General features: G+C 52.5%; 1 protein-coding gene across 5 annotated transcripts; it reads left to right on the forward strand.

Moving 5' to 3' along the window:
• The first annotated feature begins 1,038 nt into the window (after positions 1–1,038).
• On the forward strand, positions 1,039–12,668 carry Znf12 (zinc finger protein 12). Of its 5 annotated transcripts, none has more exons than XM_021652969.2 (5): positions 1,039–1,273; positions 2,088–2,151; positions 4,802–4,928; positions 5,178–5,273; positions 9,022–12,668. In XM_021652969.2, the coding sequence occupies exons 2-5, from the start codon at positions 2,137–2,139 to the stop codon at positions 10,824–10,826; spliced, it is 2,043 nt and encodes a 680-aa protein (XP_021508644.1). In that variant the 5' UTR covers positions 1,039–1,273; positions 2,088–2,136; the 3' UTR covers positions 10,827–12,668. The 5 variants fall into 5 exon arrangements, with proteins under 5 accessions (XP_021508644.1, XP_021508647.1, XP_021508645.1 ...); XM_021652972.2 differs by having other exon boundaries at positions 4,820–4,928; XM_021652970.2 differs by having other exon boundaries at positions 1,059–1,170.
• Positions 12,669–17,571: the final 4,903 nt, after the last annotated feature.

Below are 17,571 nucleotides of genomic sequence, written 5' to 3' on the forward strand. Positions count from 1 at the left end.
GCGGTCCTAGGTCGCTGTCACCTGGGGGTTTAGTCCAGGCCTCTCCTTCAGAGCTGGAACTACTGGCTTGTCACAGGGATGTGGGAGCTTTGCTTCAGGAGACAAGAACCAGCTCAGATGGACACCTCAGTTACCAGGCGAGGTCAGGACGGGCCTGGGAGACGGGCAGGCAGCCTTGCAGTGCAGTCCTTCCAAGAAGGAGGGGCCACCCTTTCTCCCGAGGCTTCTGTCTCCTGCCTGTTCCCCCGCAATACAGTGGTTCACCCGTGACGGATACCCCAGGTTTCCCGGGGTGCTTCGTTCGTGATGAAATTTATTTCCTGCAGTTGCATAGAGCTTTTTTGTTTTGTTTTGTTTTTGCATTGTCAGCTTTTGTTCAGAGTTCATCAGTGTTCGAAACCGAAAGGACAAGAACACTGTTGCACTATTTGGGAAGGCCGGCGGGATTTGAGAAATCCCTGACCAGGGTACCATGTTTGAACATGTTTGAACATGGTGTTTGTTGCCTGACAACAAAAATCAAGTCTGAGATGCAGTAGTTCAGGCACCTGTTTTCTACTTTCTGTGTGTCCGCTCTGGACGCTTTTGGAACTTTTGTGAGTTTGCTGTGTGACCCAGAAAGTCGAGCCTTTTTGTCTCCTTTTTTTGGAAAAGGATTGCTGGGCATTTCTTGTACTTAAGTGTTTGGTGGAAATTTCTAGCACTTCGGTTGGCAGAGCACGATGCACAGTTTTCTTGCCTTTCAACTGTTGGAATCTGCCTTCTACCTAAAAGCCCTGGGTCAAGAGAGGTCTAGGTGACTGGCTATTCCTGGAGGCTCAGAGGGAGTGAGGACAATCACGAGGGTGACACTGGACTACAGTTACTGTCGCGCTCAGCTTGGCGCCCACGTGCTGCAGAAACGAGGAGGACACTTGTGCGAGGATCCCTAGAAGCAAGGGGCGCGTAGCCTTCTGGGAGTCCACCCAGCGCTTCGGGTGAGAGGAGGGCCACTGGGACCAGCCTACTTCGGGGGCGCTGCTGCGCGTGCGCACCTCGCCTGCGTGTGTGCTCGCGCAGGCGCACGGCAGCTGCGCCGCCTTTGCTTCCTGCGGTCTGTACCTCCGCCCTCGCACCCGCAGCTTTGGCTTGTGCGAGCCGGAGCCGCGGAGCCCGCTGGGACCGAGGCCGGTGCGTTCGGGTCGGCAGAGGGCGGCCGCGGCTTTGCAGGCCCGGGAGGCCGAGGGCCGAGCTGACCGGGCCGGCGAGACCCGGGCCCGGCGCGGCCTCCTAGGTGAGGCCTGAGGGTGCAGATCGGGGCCTTGGGAGGGAGGCTGGGTCTGGTCCAGGGTGCCCCGCCTGAGCGATCGACGCCTGCGCGAAGCCTCCGCTCGCCGGCTGCTGTCCTCGGCGTGCGGGATCCGGGACGGTAGCAACGCGTCGGGCTGCGTAGATGGCTCGAGGACGAGGCGTGCGGACCTAGGGAGGCCCGGCCGGAGGCGCTGCCTGCATGCCTACCTCGCTCGACAGCCCCTCCTCGCATTGCTTCAGATTCTCAGGGTGTCACTGGGCGCCGTCGGCACCCTTGCTCCGCCTGCTGTTTTTCCCCCAGTCTGCCCCTGCAACATGATAGGGTCTAGTTCAGGGGAAGTTGTTTTCTTTTGGTTTGGTTTTGTTTTTTGTCTTTTTCCCCCTCTGTTCATGGGTGAAGACTGTGGGTCTGCGATGGTGACTTAACCAAGGTTAAGTGCGAGGTTAAACGCAGAGGTTTGTTGTTGGAGTGCTCAGGTGTTCCTTCTTCAGTATTAAAGTCATAGTCACCGTATCAGGTAATTTTGTGTAAGCGCAGCTCCCCCAGGTTAACTGGTTTTTACAGCAGCCTTGGAGTATTCTTTTGTATCCCATGCTAAGTGCAGGCTATCTAACTAGCTTTTGTTAGTTCACCTTGACAGTCGCACCCGTTCATTCCCCAGGGAACAGTGCATGGTTTTCAAAAGCCAGCGAGACCATCACCCATAAGGTTTCATTCTTGGAGTATGTTGGTTGGGTTTATGCAGATTTCCGGCTTTCCACACCCACTCACAATGACTTTGTGTTTCCTTCCCCAGACCCGACTCCTTTAGTCCTCCTGCCGACCTTTTTCTGGAGCATCGGAAGATGAGTACATCCTTGGTAGGTTTTGTTTTGTTTCTGGCCACATCTCTGTTGTCTAACTTGATTTACCACACTCAGAGGGACAGAGGACAGTTCAGACTTTAAAAGGGAAAATAGATATGAAAGTAGATCAAAGTTAGAATCCGACAAAACAGTAGTGCACAATAGTAAGAGTTACAGTTGTGACCAGATCTGTAGGTAGTGTGGCCCGTAAAGAGAAAGGGTCCTTATGGTGAAGCTGACACTTTAGCCACATTTAGAGACATGTGGGAGAGCTGAGCCGCTGGGGGATTGGCTGGATTGCATTCATTTTAGTGTGGGCAAGACCATTCCCGGCACCCTGGACTGCATAAAATAGAGAAAGTGACCTGAATACCGGCAAACAGCGCTCTTCCCTCCCTGTTTGCTGATTGTGGGTTCGATGTCGCTAGCTGCTTCAAGCTCCTGCTGCCTTGGCTTACTCTCCATGATGGATTGTACTGGTCCATAGCCCCAGCTCTCCAGCGGTGCTGTAACACACACACACACACACACACACACACACACACACACACACACTCTGTTGACCTGTCCTATCTTTAGGGCTCTGTTGACCTGTCCTATCTTTAGGGCTCTCCTTAGACTCCCGTCAGTTTCTGTGATGTCTCTCTCGATGTCCTCTGTTGTGGACATTTGGGTTTGTGATATGTAAACATGTTTTTGTTATAACCCCAAGTGGAGGACATTAGTTTGTCCACACCTGTTAACTGTCTCGTGGGGAACGTGGCCTTTGCCAGCTGGAATGAGTTGAATTCTGAGGGCTCTAAGGGTTATAAATATGACAGCCCAGAAGAGAAAAGCGTGGTGGATTGGAGGAGGACAGCTTGCTGGTTTGCTGGCTTACCTGGACTTCTGGATTTCCTGATGACAGATATTGGTGGTGTCCCCAAAAGAAGCCTGCACCCCTGCCCAGCAGGAAGAAGTAAAGAGGGCCGTGTCCCCTTTCCCCTACAACCTTCTTTTTCTCCTGTCTGTGGTTGGGGGCTTAGAAGGGAGGTATAAGCTTCAAGGAACCCCCAGATAAGGTAGACTTGAAAAGCTAGCGCTTACAGTCCTCCATGTCCACCTCGCTCTCACCTCGCTGTCCTGGCTTTAACCAGCGGCTCTGGGCTGCTCTGCCTGTGGCTGAGCCAGCTGCCTGCGGAGCATCTCTAGATGCCGGGCGACACCAGGCAGACCCAGCGCTTCTAAATAAATCAGTCTTTCAGCCCCCTGATGGACCTTCTCCTGTTCCTTTCATTGTTCTGTTGCCAAAGCACTTCTTTCAGAGCGATTCCATGTTCTGTCCCCACATTCAGCTTTCTCTTATGGTCTGGGTAGCTTTTCTTCGTTTGCCTTGTTTATATTTGCATCATTGCTTGGTTTGAAAAAAAGGATCTTGGCGTGTAGCTCAGTCTACCCTGGAACTCTTCAGCCAGGGTTAAAGGCATATGTCACATTCCTGGTTCTGGTGATGACTTTCAGTGTCCAAGAAGTTAAGGGACAGGCCTCACATGGCCTTTTCTTCCCTTTGGCTTAGGGTTACTTACTAATTAGGAGTTATTTAGTCACTTGAAAATGGAGGTGTACTGTCCTAGGTACCAGCATCTCCCAAAGAATAGCTGTTCCTCTCCAGAAGCTCACTCAGCTGTCTTTAGTGGGGAAGGCTCGGATAGCAACACTGGGAATATCCGGAGGAGTGGCGGGGTGGTAGGTTTGTCCTTGAAGGGGGAGGCAAGGGGATCCCGAGAGCAAGATTAGCCGTGTCACTAGGTTCTGGGACTGATCGGGAGACTGCAGCGCAGAATGCTGTGCTGAAGCATCGGGGCCATGGACGTCTAGAGTGCAGGAGAGAGACCTGGACTGGTGGCAATCATTTGGGAAGTGGTGGTGCACAGAGGGCAGTTAAGCTGTCCGTGAATCCAAGCTCCATGAAAGCAGTGAGTGCTCTGGGTGCCTGGAGGAAAGAACAGCCAGCAGGGGCACAAGGAAGAGCCAGGGAGGCAAAGGGTCGGGGGACCACCGTCCAGAGAGCAGGGTATACCTAGGATTGCATGGGAGTCCGCTGGGCCCGAGCTCCTCAGCAGTGGGAATGGCTTTTGATGGTTTTTGCATCCCCATCAATGAGCTTGTTCCTGGCTTGCAGTTTCAAGCCCAGTGCTATCTTAATGTGTATAAATGAGCCCCGAGGCAGTGGTTTTCTTCTTTCTGTGTGTGTGTGTATTATTATCTGCATCTGTGTGTATGTACAGTTTGCATGTGGAGGCCCAGGGTTGGTGTTGGGAGTCATCAGTCACCCATCTACTTTATTCCTTAGGAAGGGTCTCTTAGGCAAAGCTCTCCAGCATGGCTGGTCTCGCTAGCCAGCTTCCTCTGGAGAGCCCCTGTCTTGACTTCCAAGGTTAGGACTACCGGCGGACGCCGTGACCCTGGCATTTGCTTGGGTTCTGGAAATGCACACTCTGACACTCCCAGTCCTGCTGGGGGCACTTTTCTCCAGCCCAAGGCAGTGTGTTTTGATAGGTGGGCTTTCCTCCCACAGGCAGTAGTAGAAAAATAAGACAGAAAGTCTCCTGGTTGACTGTCCCAGTGAGCTTAGGAAGCTGTCGTCTGCAGGTGCCTATGGCCTAACTCCTACCTGTGATTGCAGGGCCCCCTGTCATTCCAGGATGTGGCTGTGGACTTCACGCAGGAGGAGTGGCAGCAGCTGGCTTCTGAGGAGAAGACGACGTACAGGGATGTGATGCTGGAGAACTATAGCAACCTTGTCTCCGTGGGTGAGGGCCGCTTGCTTCCCAGCTGCTCAGATGTGGGCATGTCTGTCAGTCGAAGGCTTATCTGAATTCTATGGGATGCCTGTGAGAGGTTTGTTCCGATCACCACAAGGTGTTGGCCTTTCTGTGGAAATGAAGCACTTTTTTAGGGCTCTTGTGCTACGCAGCTGGCACCATGGCACTTTCCCATCGCCATACAAATCCTAAAGCCATGCAGGCCGGCTCAAGTTGTCTTTCATTTCTCGTTCACAGGGTACCGCATTATCAAACCAGATGTTATCATCAAGTTGGAACAAGGAGAAGAGCCATGGATAGTGGAAGGCGCGTTCTCACCTCAGAGCTATCCAGGTGTGTGGAGGCAGAGAGGAGATGGTAACTGAGGAGTTTCTCTCGGGAACATTCTGATCATCCCAAGCTTTAGAAGTCAGTCACTACTAAAGGTGTCTTTCTTCCCTGGTTACCGCTATCCGGAATCAGAGGCTCATAGCTGGCTGTGGAGGTGCATGGCTAATCCCAGCAGGGCGGGTGGATCTGTGTGAGTTCTAGGCTACTGTGGTGGACAGAGCAAGTTCCAGGTCAGCAGGGCTACATGCAGAGACCCTGTGTAAAAAAAAAAGAAGTCGGTTTTCTTTTCCTCCAAGCCTTGGACTTAGGATTTTGAGTCACCCATTATCACAGTTTCTTGTATTCATTGCTCATAAGTGAATTATCAAAAATCAACTTTGTTCAGCTATTACTCCCCTCGGTTTTGTTTTCGTTCTTTTTGACTGAAATGCTTCAGGCTCTGTTTTAGTCACTTTTCCTGCAACTGTGCTAAAGCCCTCACAAAAGGCACTTAAGGGAGAAAAGGTTGATTTGACACTTGGCTCAAGGGTGCACAGTCCATCACGGAAGTCACAGCAGCAGGAGCGCGAGGCAGCTGCTCACACTGCTTCCACAGTCAGGACGCAGGGAGAGGTGCATGCTGGGGCTCAGCTCACGGTCTCCTTTTTATTCAGTGCAGGATGGCAGCCTGGGGACTGGTACCCCACACAGTGGCCACTCTTTCCCATCAGGCCACCTCATCAGGACAGTCCCCCAGGGCCTTGAGGCTTGACTTCTATGTTCTCTAAGCTGACAGTACTAACCATCTTAAACTTTCATGTGTGTCTTGTATGTGTGTTTTGCCTGCACCATGTGCGTGCCATGCCCCTGGAGGACAGAAGAGGGCGCTGGGTGTCCTACTGCAGGGCCTACGGAGGAGCAGCCAGTGTTCTTACCCATCAGCCAGCTCTCCAGCGCCTTTGATCTTATTGTCATTATTGGGCGTGGATGCATGGGTTCAACAGCACACATGAGGTCGTTGGGCATCTTTGTGATGGATTCTCTTCTGCCTTCGGTGGGATGTGAGAATGGACCTGGCTGCTGGCAGCCAGCTCCCCCACCCAGTGAGCCGCCTCACCTCCCATCTCTTCATTTGAGGTCAAATTGCAAAGTCCCTGTCAGAAACCATTTGGCTCTGGCCTCTGCCTTTCTCTGTTGGCATTTTTTCTTGTTCTTTGGCAGTGTCAGTCATTCTTGAAATGCAGTCCTGCAGCTCATACTTGCAGTTTTTTCCCCAAGTCCTTAATGGTGCTCCATTATTTTGTGTACATAAATGACATTTATTTATTTATTTGTTTGTTTGTCTGTCCACCGTAAGAGTCTAGGAAAGATTGTTCCACCTCTGTCCCCTGGCTTCATGATTCCGCAGAGTGCTTACCCGCTCTCCACTCTGCCAGGTTTCTGTTTGACTCCCGCTGGGGTTGCAGCCACTTTCACGGTGTCTGATAGCAGTGTGTGTTTCCTGCTGTGTGTGAAAATTGGCCGTGAGCTCTTGGCAGCTTATGGTCGCTGAGCACCTTCCTATCTCCTTATGACTTAGCTGCACTGTTGTCCTTCCCCACCGCGGCCCTGACAGTCTGAGAAGGTCTGCTCAGCAGGTGGCGCTGGCCTCCGGAGTGGCTGGCTGTTCTCCCTAGGGAGAACCTCGCTTTACCCTGTGTACAGTTACCTGTAAGTAGGAAATGTGCCTGAGCTTCTGTGAGTTCTGCTTGGCTGGGAAAGACTCTTCCTCTGAAGAGCGGGTTGACCCTTCCTAAGCCTCCCGAAGCTGACCATTGGCTTACCATGCCACTGGCTCTGTGGCCAGTAACAGTAGTTTCTGAAGCACTCATCAACCTCACTGGCTCTGAGGTCTTAGCATCTTCTCTTCTTGGACCACCATCTCTGCAGCTTTACATCCCTTTCGGATATGGCTTGTGCATCCCCGTGCAGTGAGGCTGTGAAGTCTAGGCTCCATTGTACCCCCCCCCCCCCCGAGGTTTTCTCCTTCCCAACTCCTGCCAGCGTCACTCTTCTCTCTGCAGTAATAGGCAAGAAGTCCAACAGGAGAGCAATAGGAAGACACTCGTGGGTACCAGTGTGCCAAACGTGTCGGCTAGCCCGGAAACTGTAGTGCAAGGCAGTGGCACTGTGACCTGTCTCGGCAGCGTGACAGGACTTGATGACATGTAGCGTGGATCTCAGAACCCGCCCCAGGCCCGGTGCATTGCACAGCCCTCCTTGTTCAGTTCAAAGCTTGTTCTCAGTTGTTCCCATCCTGTCTTCAGGTCATTGTTGAGTGAGTCCAGGTGGAGAAGGGTTGATTTTTGACATTGGTGAATTCTGAGAGGCTGTAAGGTTAGAAGATTAAAGTTGATAATGTGTTAAGACGAATGACCTTGCTAAAATAGGTCCATCCCATTATTTCTAAGATAAGTGAAAACAGATTGGAGGAGGAGGCCGAGGTACTTGATCCTTAAAATTTGCACACTAAGTGAAACTCACTTGCAAAATTAGGAAATTCTGAATTAGGAAAGTGCAGCAGGTCGTGTAGGAATGGGTGTTCTGGTTCTTTCTGCTGCCGTGGTGAAACACCATGACCAAGGCGGCCTCGAGATGCCAGCCACTGTCACGGCGGGGCATGGCAGCAGGCACCTCAGCCCACACACCGGAAGCAGAGGGCTAACTGAAACCCGAAAGCTGCCTCCAGTGACATCCTTCAGGAAGGCTGGACCTCCTAATCCTCCCGAACAGCCCCCAACCGGCTCCAGGTGCTTAAGTGCTCAAGACTCAGGGACATCTTGCTCACCCCAGCCCCGTGGGCTGGAGCAACTGTTGAAAGACAGTTGAAAGTGGGACAAATAATGGCGCGCGTCGTCTTGATTCTGTGCTTTGTGCCCTGTGCTGTTCTGAGCGCTCTGACTCCTACAGCCTGTGGCGAAGGCCTCTGCTTCCCTGCTGACATATGCAGAGGCTGGTAAAAAGCCCCCGGGGTTACCACATCAACGCCCGTGATGCAGGGCCAGATAGGAGTGAATTTCATGGTCAGACTGAGTGCAGTCATAACCCACAGCATTGGTAGCACATTTTTCTTTAAAAATCAAAGCTTTTAGTGGATGACATCTCTGTGCCACCTGACACTTCCTGTTCACACAGGTGTTCCAGAACTCTCCTTCCAAGCGAGGCTTAGAGGGAATACCTAGGTCTCAGGTTCTAAACATGAGAAAAGTTTAGGCATAAAACTTCTATGGCACTGCCGTGGGCAAGCAGAATTGTGTGGAAGAATGCAAAGCAGATTCTTGCACAAGTGTGTCTGTGTAGTAAGCAGCGCCTTGGGCCTCACCTTCGCTCCCCGTGTGCAGTGGTGTGGAGAAGAGTGCATGTTGGCCACCAAACCGTCCCTTTTTCCATGTAGCTCCTCCTCTCTCTCGTGACGGCGTTCCTGGCTGTCCTGAAGGTTCTCCCTGTTTGCTCTGATTTCTTTCCTGAGCCTTTCAGCCAACATCTTTTCCCAGTCCTTGCTGTGGGTCTGTGAACACAGCGCTGCAGAGCAGCCCAGATCAAAGGTGCCGCGTTGGCTCCGTCTCCCTGCCTTCCCCTCCAGGGGAGGCTGGCTGTTCAGAGAGAACAAGCAGCCTGAATACTCAGAGTACTGCAAAGCTAGACTCGAGATTCCCGAGGGGCGGGGGTCCCTCTCAGACCGTGCCTCGTGGAGGAGAAGGTGCAAACGCTGCTTTACTCTGCCTCCCTTTAGATGAAATCTGGGAAGTAGCCGACCCGATGGAGGAAGTGCAGGGAGATGAGGAGCCGGGGTCTGCTGCGCCCGACTACAATCGCCCGGCTGAGAAGATGGCCGATGTCTCCGGGAAAGCCTCGGGTGTGGGCGCGAAGCCTGCTCCTCCGGCGAGAGTTATACCTAAATGTGACTCGTGTGAAAAGAGCATGGTCTGCATCTCCGACTTCATCAGTAGCGATGGCAGCTACGCAAAAATGAAGCCCAATGTGTGTGCTGGCTGTGGGAAGCCCCTCCTCCACGTTAAGCCTAAGAAGACCCAGCAGCCAGGAGACGAGTCTCACGAACTGAGTCAAAATGAAGACGATTACACTCGTGGTGCAGGGAATGTTTGTCAGAAAGTTCGGATTTTGGAGAAGCCCTTCCCCAAGGGCGCCGTGTTGGTCCAGCAGGAGCAGGCCCGCGGCTGGGGCGGGGCGGAGCTGGCCTTCCTGCAGGTGGACGCCGCTGGGGACGGGAAGCCCTACGAGTGCCGTGAGTGCGGCAAGGCCTTCTGCAAGAAGTCCAAGTTCGTCATTCACCAGCGGACGCACACGGGCGAGAAGCCCTTCAAGTGCGCGCAGTGCGGCAAGGCCTTCTGCCAGAAGGGCACGCTCACGGTGCACCAGCGGACGCACACGGGCGAGAAGCCCTACGCGTGCGCCGATTGCGGCAAGACCTTCTACCAGAAGCTGCACCTCATCCAGCACCAGCGCACGCACTCGGGCGAGCGGCCGTACGCGTGCGGCTGCTGCGGCAAGGCCTTCTGCCAGAAGACGCACCTCACGCAGCACCAGCGCACGCACTCGGGCGAGCGGCCCTACGCCTGCGCCGACTGCGGCAAGACCTTCTCGCAGAAGTCGGCGCTCAACGACCACCAGAAGATCCACAGCGGCGTGAAGCTCTACAAGTGCGGCGAGTGCGGCAAGTGCTTCTGCCGCAAGTCCACGCTCACCACGCACGCGCGCACGCACACGGGCGAGAAGCCGTACGCGTGCTCAGCGTGCGGCAAGGCCTTCTCCAGGCTGTCCTACCTCAGCGTGCACCACCGCACGCACTCGGGCGAGCGGCCCTACGCCTGCGCCGACTGCGGCAAGACCTTCTACCTCAACTCGGCGCTGCTGCGCCACCAGCGGGTGCACACGGGCGAGAAGCCGTACGCCTGCGCCGACTGCGGCAAGCTCTTCTCGCAGCTGGCCTACCTCACCGTGCACCACCGCACGCACTCGGGCGAGAAGCCCTACGCCTGCAGCGAGTGCGGCAAGACCTTCTACCAGAACTCGGCGCTGTGCCGCCACCGCCGGATCCACCGCGGCGAGAAGCCCTACGAGTGCTACGTCTGCGGCAAGTTCTTCTCGCAGATGTCCTACCTCACCATCCACCACCGCATCCACTCGGGCGAGAAGCCCTACGCGTGCGGCGAGTGCGGCAAGACCTTCTGCCAGAACTCGGCGCTCAACCGGCACCAGCGGACGCACACGGGCGAGAAGGCCTACGAGTGCTACGAGTGCGGCAAGGCCTTCTCGCAGATGTCGTACCTCACCATCCACCACCGCATCCACTCGGGCGAGAAGCCCTTCGAGTGCAGCGAGTGCGGCAAGGCCTTCTCGCGGATGTCGTACCTCACCGTGCACTACCGGACGCACTCGGGGGAGAAGCCCTACGAGTGCGCCGACTGCGGGAAGAAGTTCTACCACAAGTCCGCCTTCAACAGCCACCAGAGAGTGCACAGGCGGGGGAGCGGCAGCGTCCTCGAGGTGGGGAGGCTCCTCTCGGGTCAGACTTGACGTGGCCTGGTCAGGGAGCCAGGCACCCCTGCCCGGAGCCCCGGCCTGTCTGCGGGTGACCTTAGCCAAGGAGCCAGCCCGCCGAAACTACTTAGGAGAAGGGCTTCATCTGTACTGAGCGTGTACGGATCGCTTCTCGTTATTCCTTAAGTAGTACAATATGAGAACTCTATACTGCATTTCTATGGTAGTCAGCATTCTAGGAGATGAAGATGAGTTAGAGTACAGGGGGCATTCTGTAGGCCCTACACGTCTGCGCCGACATTCTACACGGGGACTTAGCCATCTGCAGACTTTGGTGTCCAGGTGGTCCCAGAACCACACGCCCACATACCAAAGGATATCTCTACCTGAGAGGTCACACGAACGAGCAGGGACAAGTCCGTGTGAAGCAGATTCGTCAGAAATTCACAGGGCAGAAACCACGATTGAAAAAATACCACATAGCAGACTCTACAGGAGTGGAAGTACGTGTTTCTCCGTGACTCCAAACTGCTTATCAGGGAATTGACTCAAAGACTGGAAAGCACACTCCTTTGGAAACTGCTAATACTAAGGGACGTTTTGTAAAAACTAAAAGAAGGTATCTGCTAGAAATAAGTACACTCTAACTACAGGATGTCAGATCGTCAGTCTAGTTAGCCAGGTTTGCCGCACTAAACTGGTAAACAATTCCCTAGGAACACAGGGCCTGGGGTTTCGTTTTACTGTTTTAATAACCGTCGCAGAAGCCATGCGTTCACTTTTAACCAGGCTTGGAAAAGTGTTGCGTTCTTAGTTTGTAACAGGGTAAGATGACCCGTTTTAACTGAGTTCCCCGTCATGTTGCTGTCTTATATGCACTGTCACTGAAGTAGTATTTGAAGTTACGAACTATGCTTTTTCTTACGTTCTTCCTTGGATTTTAAAATGTATTTGGTCATTATTACAGGATTATATTCTCTGTAAAGAAGCCAGCTTTTTTTTTTTTCAACTATAGCAAAGAAGACACAAACATGTCTATAAAATAGAAGATTCTGAATAGGTAACTTTTAAGTTAGCCGGAAGTCTCCAAGTGTGAGGAATAGCTTTAGCACTCACAGTACTCTGTACAACTAAGAACTGTACTTAGGATATTCTCATTTCTGTTTGGGTCACTTATTTTTTATGTAGATAGGTACGTGTGTGTGGAGCACGAGGGCTGGGTGGCGCTGTGTCTGCTAGTGTTGAGCGTTCTCGCTCTGACGTTACTAGGAAGTGAGAACACAGGTAAGAGTGTGGCAGACGTCATCCGTGGCCACTGCCCCTCCCGCCTTGCTTTGCGAGCAGGCTGAGTTTCCATTTCTCCTCGACAGATGGGGGATGACTCCTGTTACGTTTTAATTGGTAGGGATAATCCCGTCTCGTAGCCTTGGACCCAAGTTTAAAGAGTTAGGATATCAAAGATCATGTCTTGAAAGGGTCTCCTCAAAGAAGCAGAACCTTGGTGAACATCTCCTTGTCTGGATGTGGTGCCTGCTGACGACTCCCAACAATGGACACGGTTTAACAGCCATTACAGAAGAAGGACCGGGAATGACCTCTCGGGGGTCAGGAGCCAGCACGCCCTGTAGGCACTCCTTGTCTGGACTGTGTGTTTTCCTGAGAGACTGTTGGTTTCTAAGCCAGTTGACTTGGGGACAGGTGTTAGGAACGAGACCGGCTACTTGCTGTAGCGCTACACTTTGTAGGAGTTATGCAGTTCAGAAGCGGACTTCAGGCAAATCCTTTATTTTGATGCGTTAATAGAGAGATTTATTGTCTGTAAATTTGTAAATCTGAGCATTGAAAATGAACTTGAAACAAATGTGTATGCTTCCTGGAGCTGTGCTGCCATTGACCTGTAAACTTACTTTCCTGTGTGTCTGTGTGTTTGCATGTGTGTGAGGCCAGAGGACAACTTCCAGCATTGTCCTCTGGGTGCTGTCTCCCATGTTTGCTGAGTCAGTGTCTCACTGGCCTGGAGTTCAGCAGCTGGGCCGGCCCCAGCGCGTCTTGGGAGACACCCATCTGTAGCACCCCATCTTGGGGCTCACAAACACCCAGCTTTTGCACGTGGGTTTTGGGAATCAAACTCAGGTCCTCCTGATGGTGGGGCAAGTACTTGCCAACTGAGCCCTTGCTTTCTTTGAGACACAAGTGTTGCCGTGTAGCCCTAATAGGCCCTGAACTCATGGTGATCCTCCTGCCTTAATCGCACAGGTGTGGGAGTACTGATTGGGCCACCGTGCCCAGCCTGACACGTGAAATGAAGTTTTGGAAGCTGACGACAGCAGGTCTTCTTTCACTTTCTAATGCACTAAGTTGTGGGTGGGCAGTCTAACCTCACACGCATTACTGTCACATCATTTGGCATGTGTGGTGTGAGGGAAAGGTCTAATTTTGTTCACTTTCAGGTAATTATCCCAATAGCCCGTATCTTCTGAATAATTTATCTATTATACAAAACATCGAGTTATTCATGTATGAGATGTTGCCAGCACTCCATGACCTTGTATGCTTGTGAGTATGCTACATAACGAAAATTAAGTCTGATTGGGCCCACATATGTAATCCCAGTACTTAGGGAGGTAGAGCTCTCTGAGTTCAAGGCCAGCTTGGTCTACAAAGTGAGTATAGGACAGCCAAGGCTACACAAAGAAACCCTGCCTCAACAAAACAAAACAACAACAAAAAACCCACCACCATGCCCACAGTACACATTTAGGAAGTAGAGACATGATGCTACCTCCAGAGCCGCATGTGTGTGAGCCCCAAATTTGCCCTTCATTTCTATCATCTTTCCAGTTATAACCCACCTCTAGCCAGGAGGTCACATGACTGGGTTCCCCCAGTTATAGCAAGCTTTATTAAATGCCTCTATTTAAAGAAACCTACGAGGACATTTCTTTTGCTACACAGATAACTGAAAAACAAATTGTGCTGAGGGGCTATCTCAGTGGCTAGGCACCTGCCCTGCAGGCAGAGCTGAGTTCAGGTCTTCAGCACCCATATAAAAGCCAGGAGCATGGGTGGCCCGCCTGTAATTCCAGCCTCAGAAGGCAGAAGCGAGATCCACAGAGCAGGCTGCCTGGCCAGAATAGTTTTAGCTCTAGGCTCCATTGAGAGACCTTGCCTCAGTGAATAAAGTGAAAGACTGATTGCAGATGATTCCAGGCATCAATTTCTGGCTTACACACACACAAAAACCCAAATGTGGGACCATAAACATGCAAATGGGAAAAGAAACCCCAAAAATTCATCTATTGGATTTTTTTAACATACATTTGTTTTTTAATCTATGTGTGGGCATGTGTGCTACATGTGTGTAGAAGCCTGTGGAACTCAGAAGTGACGGCGTCCCCTGGAACTGGAGTTCCACATGGTTGAGCCACCGCGTGGATGCAGGGAACTGAACCCTCTGCAGGAGCAGCAAGTGCTCTGTTAACAGCTGAGCCATCTCTCCAGCTCCCTCCGTTGAGTTTAAAGATTATGACGCTTTTTAAAATGATGGGCTAGCACAGGCTACTGGCTCGTTGCTACCACCTGAAGCTGGAGGTGGTACAGAAGTGAGAACTTAGACACGGGACTAGAGACGAGTCAGGGATTACAGAGCAGGCGAAGCCTTTGAGGAGCGTGTGGTGACAGGCACTAACGGACACCCAAACTGGATTCTTACACAAGGCCTTTCCTCTGTGACCTTTTAGAGAAACGTAGTTAAGGTGCTGGGCAGATGGCTCCGTTGATGTAATACTGGCCAAGCAAGCATGAAATCTTAAGTTTGATCCTGTATTTCCTGAGGAGCCTGGGGCTGACTAGCCTGCCAGCAAATTGATGAGCTCTGGTGAGAGAGAGTGACTAAGGAAAATAACGCCAACCTCAAGCCTATGAACACATGTGCATGCATGCAAAGTTTGTTCATGTACATGCATAAAATTTTTTTATGTCAGGGCATATGCCTGTGTACCGTGTATGCGGTTTCTTTAAGAGGTCAGAGCCCTAAAACTTAGTCACAAGGTTGCTGGAAACGGAAGCTGGTTCCTCAAGAAGAGTCATCGGTGCTCTCAACAGCAGAGCAATCTATCCAGCAATAAACCAAACCCCGACACGTGTTCTGATCATAACAGGTGAAATGGTGGAAAGTGTCTGGAATGGGGGAAAGTAGATGGGAATACGATGAAGCATTTAGCACAATCCTGCTGCTCTTATTTGCTTGTATGGGTGTTCTGACTGGATGTCTGTGTGCCTCGTACAGTCCCCATGCCTTCAGAGGCCGAGAGGATGTCACACCCCCTGGGTCTGGAGTTGCAGACAGTTGTGAGCTGCCACGTGCTCAGGTCCTCTGAAGGGCAGCCGGTGCTCTTAACTACTGCAGCCTCCTGTTTTTGAGACTGCAACCCAGTGCATTTCCCCTGCTTCTCCGGAGCTTAGAACTTGAGCTTTTCCTGCCACTGTCTCAAGCATTAGGAAACAGGCATGCGTCACCATGAACAATGAGGTGGAAAAAAGCAAGTTGCTGAACAGTATCAAAAGCATGTTCCATTTCCGTATAGACGCGGGCATGTGCCCAGGAGCCTGGGTGCTGGATGGGGTGAGTCCTGGCAGGGAGATGAAGGTGAATGTGTCGCTTTCATGCTGTTAGGTTTTATAATTCATACCGAACTTATGCTCTGGAGAAAAATAATGAACAGGGAAGGTAAAATTTGATATCGCTAAAAATGTAAAACTATTAAGTAAGCAGAGGAGATATTGAGAAGGCAGAGTCTAAAGAGATGAAGTGAAAAACTACAGAAAGGCTGAAAAAGTAAGGGCGAAGGAATGAAGTTGGAGTTAGGGAGAGGGGGGGCTCTCCAGGCACAGTGCTCCTCCAAATGTCACCTTCAGTTGGTCACATTTCAGAGGTCACTGGGCCTCACCCTCCCTGGTAATGAGCTTTTTTTTCTCTCTCTCTCTCTAATCAGCATATTCTCCAGCTGCATAGTCCATGGTAAACTTTATCTGGGAACTGCTTGGCCTTTCTCAGCAGAGGAAGATCTGAGTGGCCATCTATCTTTGTCTTACAAAGCATCTGCCTCTTTAAAGTCTGGGTTTTGTTTGTTTGGCTTGGCTTTTTGTTTTGTTTTTTTGAGGTGGGGTTTCTAGGTAGCCCAGGCTGGCCTCAAACTCGTGGAGCTGGAAATGATAATGAACTCCTGATCCTCCTGGTCAGCCTTCCAAATGCCACGTGTGCACCGCTACGCCTTGCTTACGGAGCTCGTAAACTGAGAACACCGTACCAAGCCGCATCCCCGCCCGCCTGTTGGCCGTTTTAAGGGAGACACTCATTCCCTTTATCCCGGTGCCACAAACCATGTCTGCATGTCTTCTCAAACGTATTGGGGGAAGATCAGATCATGGAGACGAGTACGAAAAGCCAGCTTAAGGGGAGTCGTTTGGGAACTCCGGGGTGGCCATGCCTTTGTGGATTTGGAGTAGGTGAGCCACGTATCACTGGGCTGGAGAAAAGGCCAAGGTATGGGTCTGCACTGGGAGAAAGAGACAAGGCTCCAACCTGAACGGCTGGCCAAAATAATCCCCAACACGGTCAGAACCTGAATCGTCCCGAATCCGTGGCAGTGGGAGGAATCCCCGCAGGCGGATGTGGGCACAGGTCAAGTGAGTGACGAGTCATGCCAGAAACGATCCTGGTTTCGCAGGAGGAGGGAAAATGTCCAAAGGGAGATGCGCCTTGCCGAGTGAGCATCCCTGGCGGGCAGCAATGATGAAAGCAGAGTCCAGTCCCAAAGCTCGTTTCTCCATCTTTATTAAAGCTAGGTCCTCCTGCCCACAGCGGAGGGGGCGGGGCGGAAACGGCTGCGGACTAGGAGGGATGGGGACAGCACCCTCTCAGCCCACCCTGCCCTGGCTTGTTCTGAAGCTCACGTCCCAGAAGACAACGAAAGAGAAAAAGAGATGGGACAGAGAGGCTACTGCTGAGCAATCCGACCCCGGTCTTCCTCGCACTCCACCTCACCTGGCCAGGCTAAGCTCTGCCCATCACCACCCAGGCTCTCCTCCCACCCATGGTCTGCCCACCCAGCACCTTGCAGCCTGCCCGGTAGCTCTTGGGCCCCAAGGGCGTGACTATACTACAAGAAAGGATCTAGGACTAAAAGGAAATGCAGGCGGGCGGAAAGCTCACGTCTCTAGCCCCGAGCCACATTGGCCCATGATTCCTGGAGTGTGGGCGGAGCTTGTGTGAGCCGCACCTCAGACGCCATTGGTCCAGGCTGGAGTTGGTTATCCTCCAGGAGAGGGCCTTGCATAGTAAGGCGCTGTGGGCTCGGGTCCACAGAACTCCGTATGTGGAAAGCACTGTGCGAGCCTCCAACCCCTCTGAGAGCCACGGACCGGCCGGTGGCAGAAACACCTGCTTCTTGACGTAGGGTGGTTACAGAAGCAGGAGAAGGCTTGCAGAGGATGTAGGGCCGTTCTTATAGGCGAGGGGAAGGCTCCCGGACCCCACCCCAGAGCCGTGAAAGGCTGGCGGAGCACGGGGCTCCGCAGGCACCTGCTCCGGGGCAGGGCTCTGCTGGGAGACTCAAGTCTGGGGACCACGTCTGCAGCAGCCCGCCCCACGCACCCCAAAGGTGCCCGTGTGTGCCACCGCAGCCACTAGAGACCCAACCAGCTTAGAGGGGATGCCGACACCGAAACCCACCTTGTGGCCAGTGCTGGACAGACCTGTTGTTTAGAGGGTTGGAGTGAG

Source organism: Meriones unguiculatus, chromosome 15 (genome assembly GCF_030254825.1).
Source record: "Meriones unguiculatus strain TT.TT164.6M chromosome 15, Bangor_MerUng_6.1, whole genome shotgun sequence".
In the NCBI taxonomy this organism is placed as follows: domain Eukaryota; kingdom Metazoa; phylum Chordata; class Mammalia; order Rodentia; family Muridae; genus Meriones; species Meriones unguiculatus.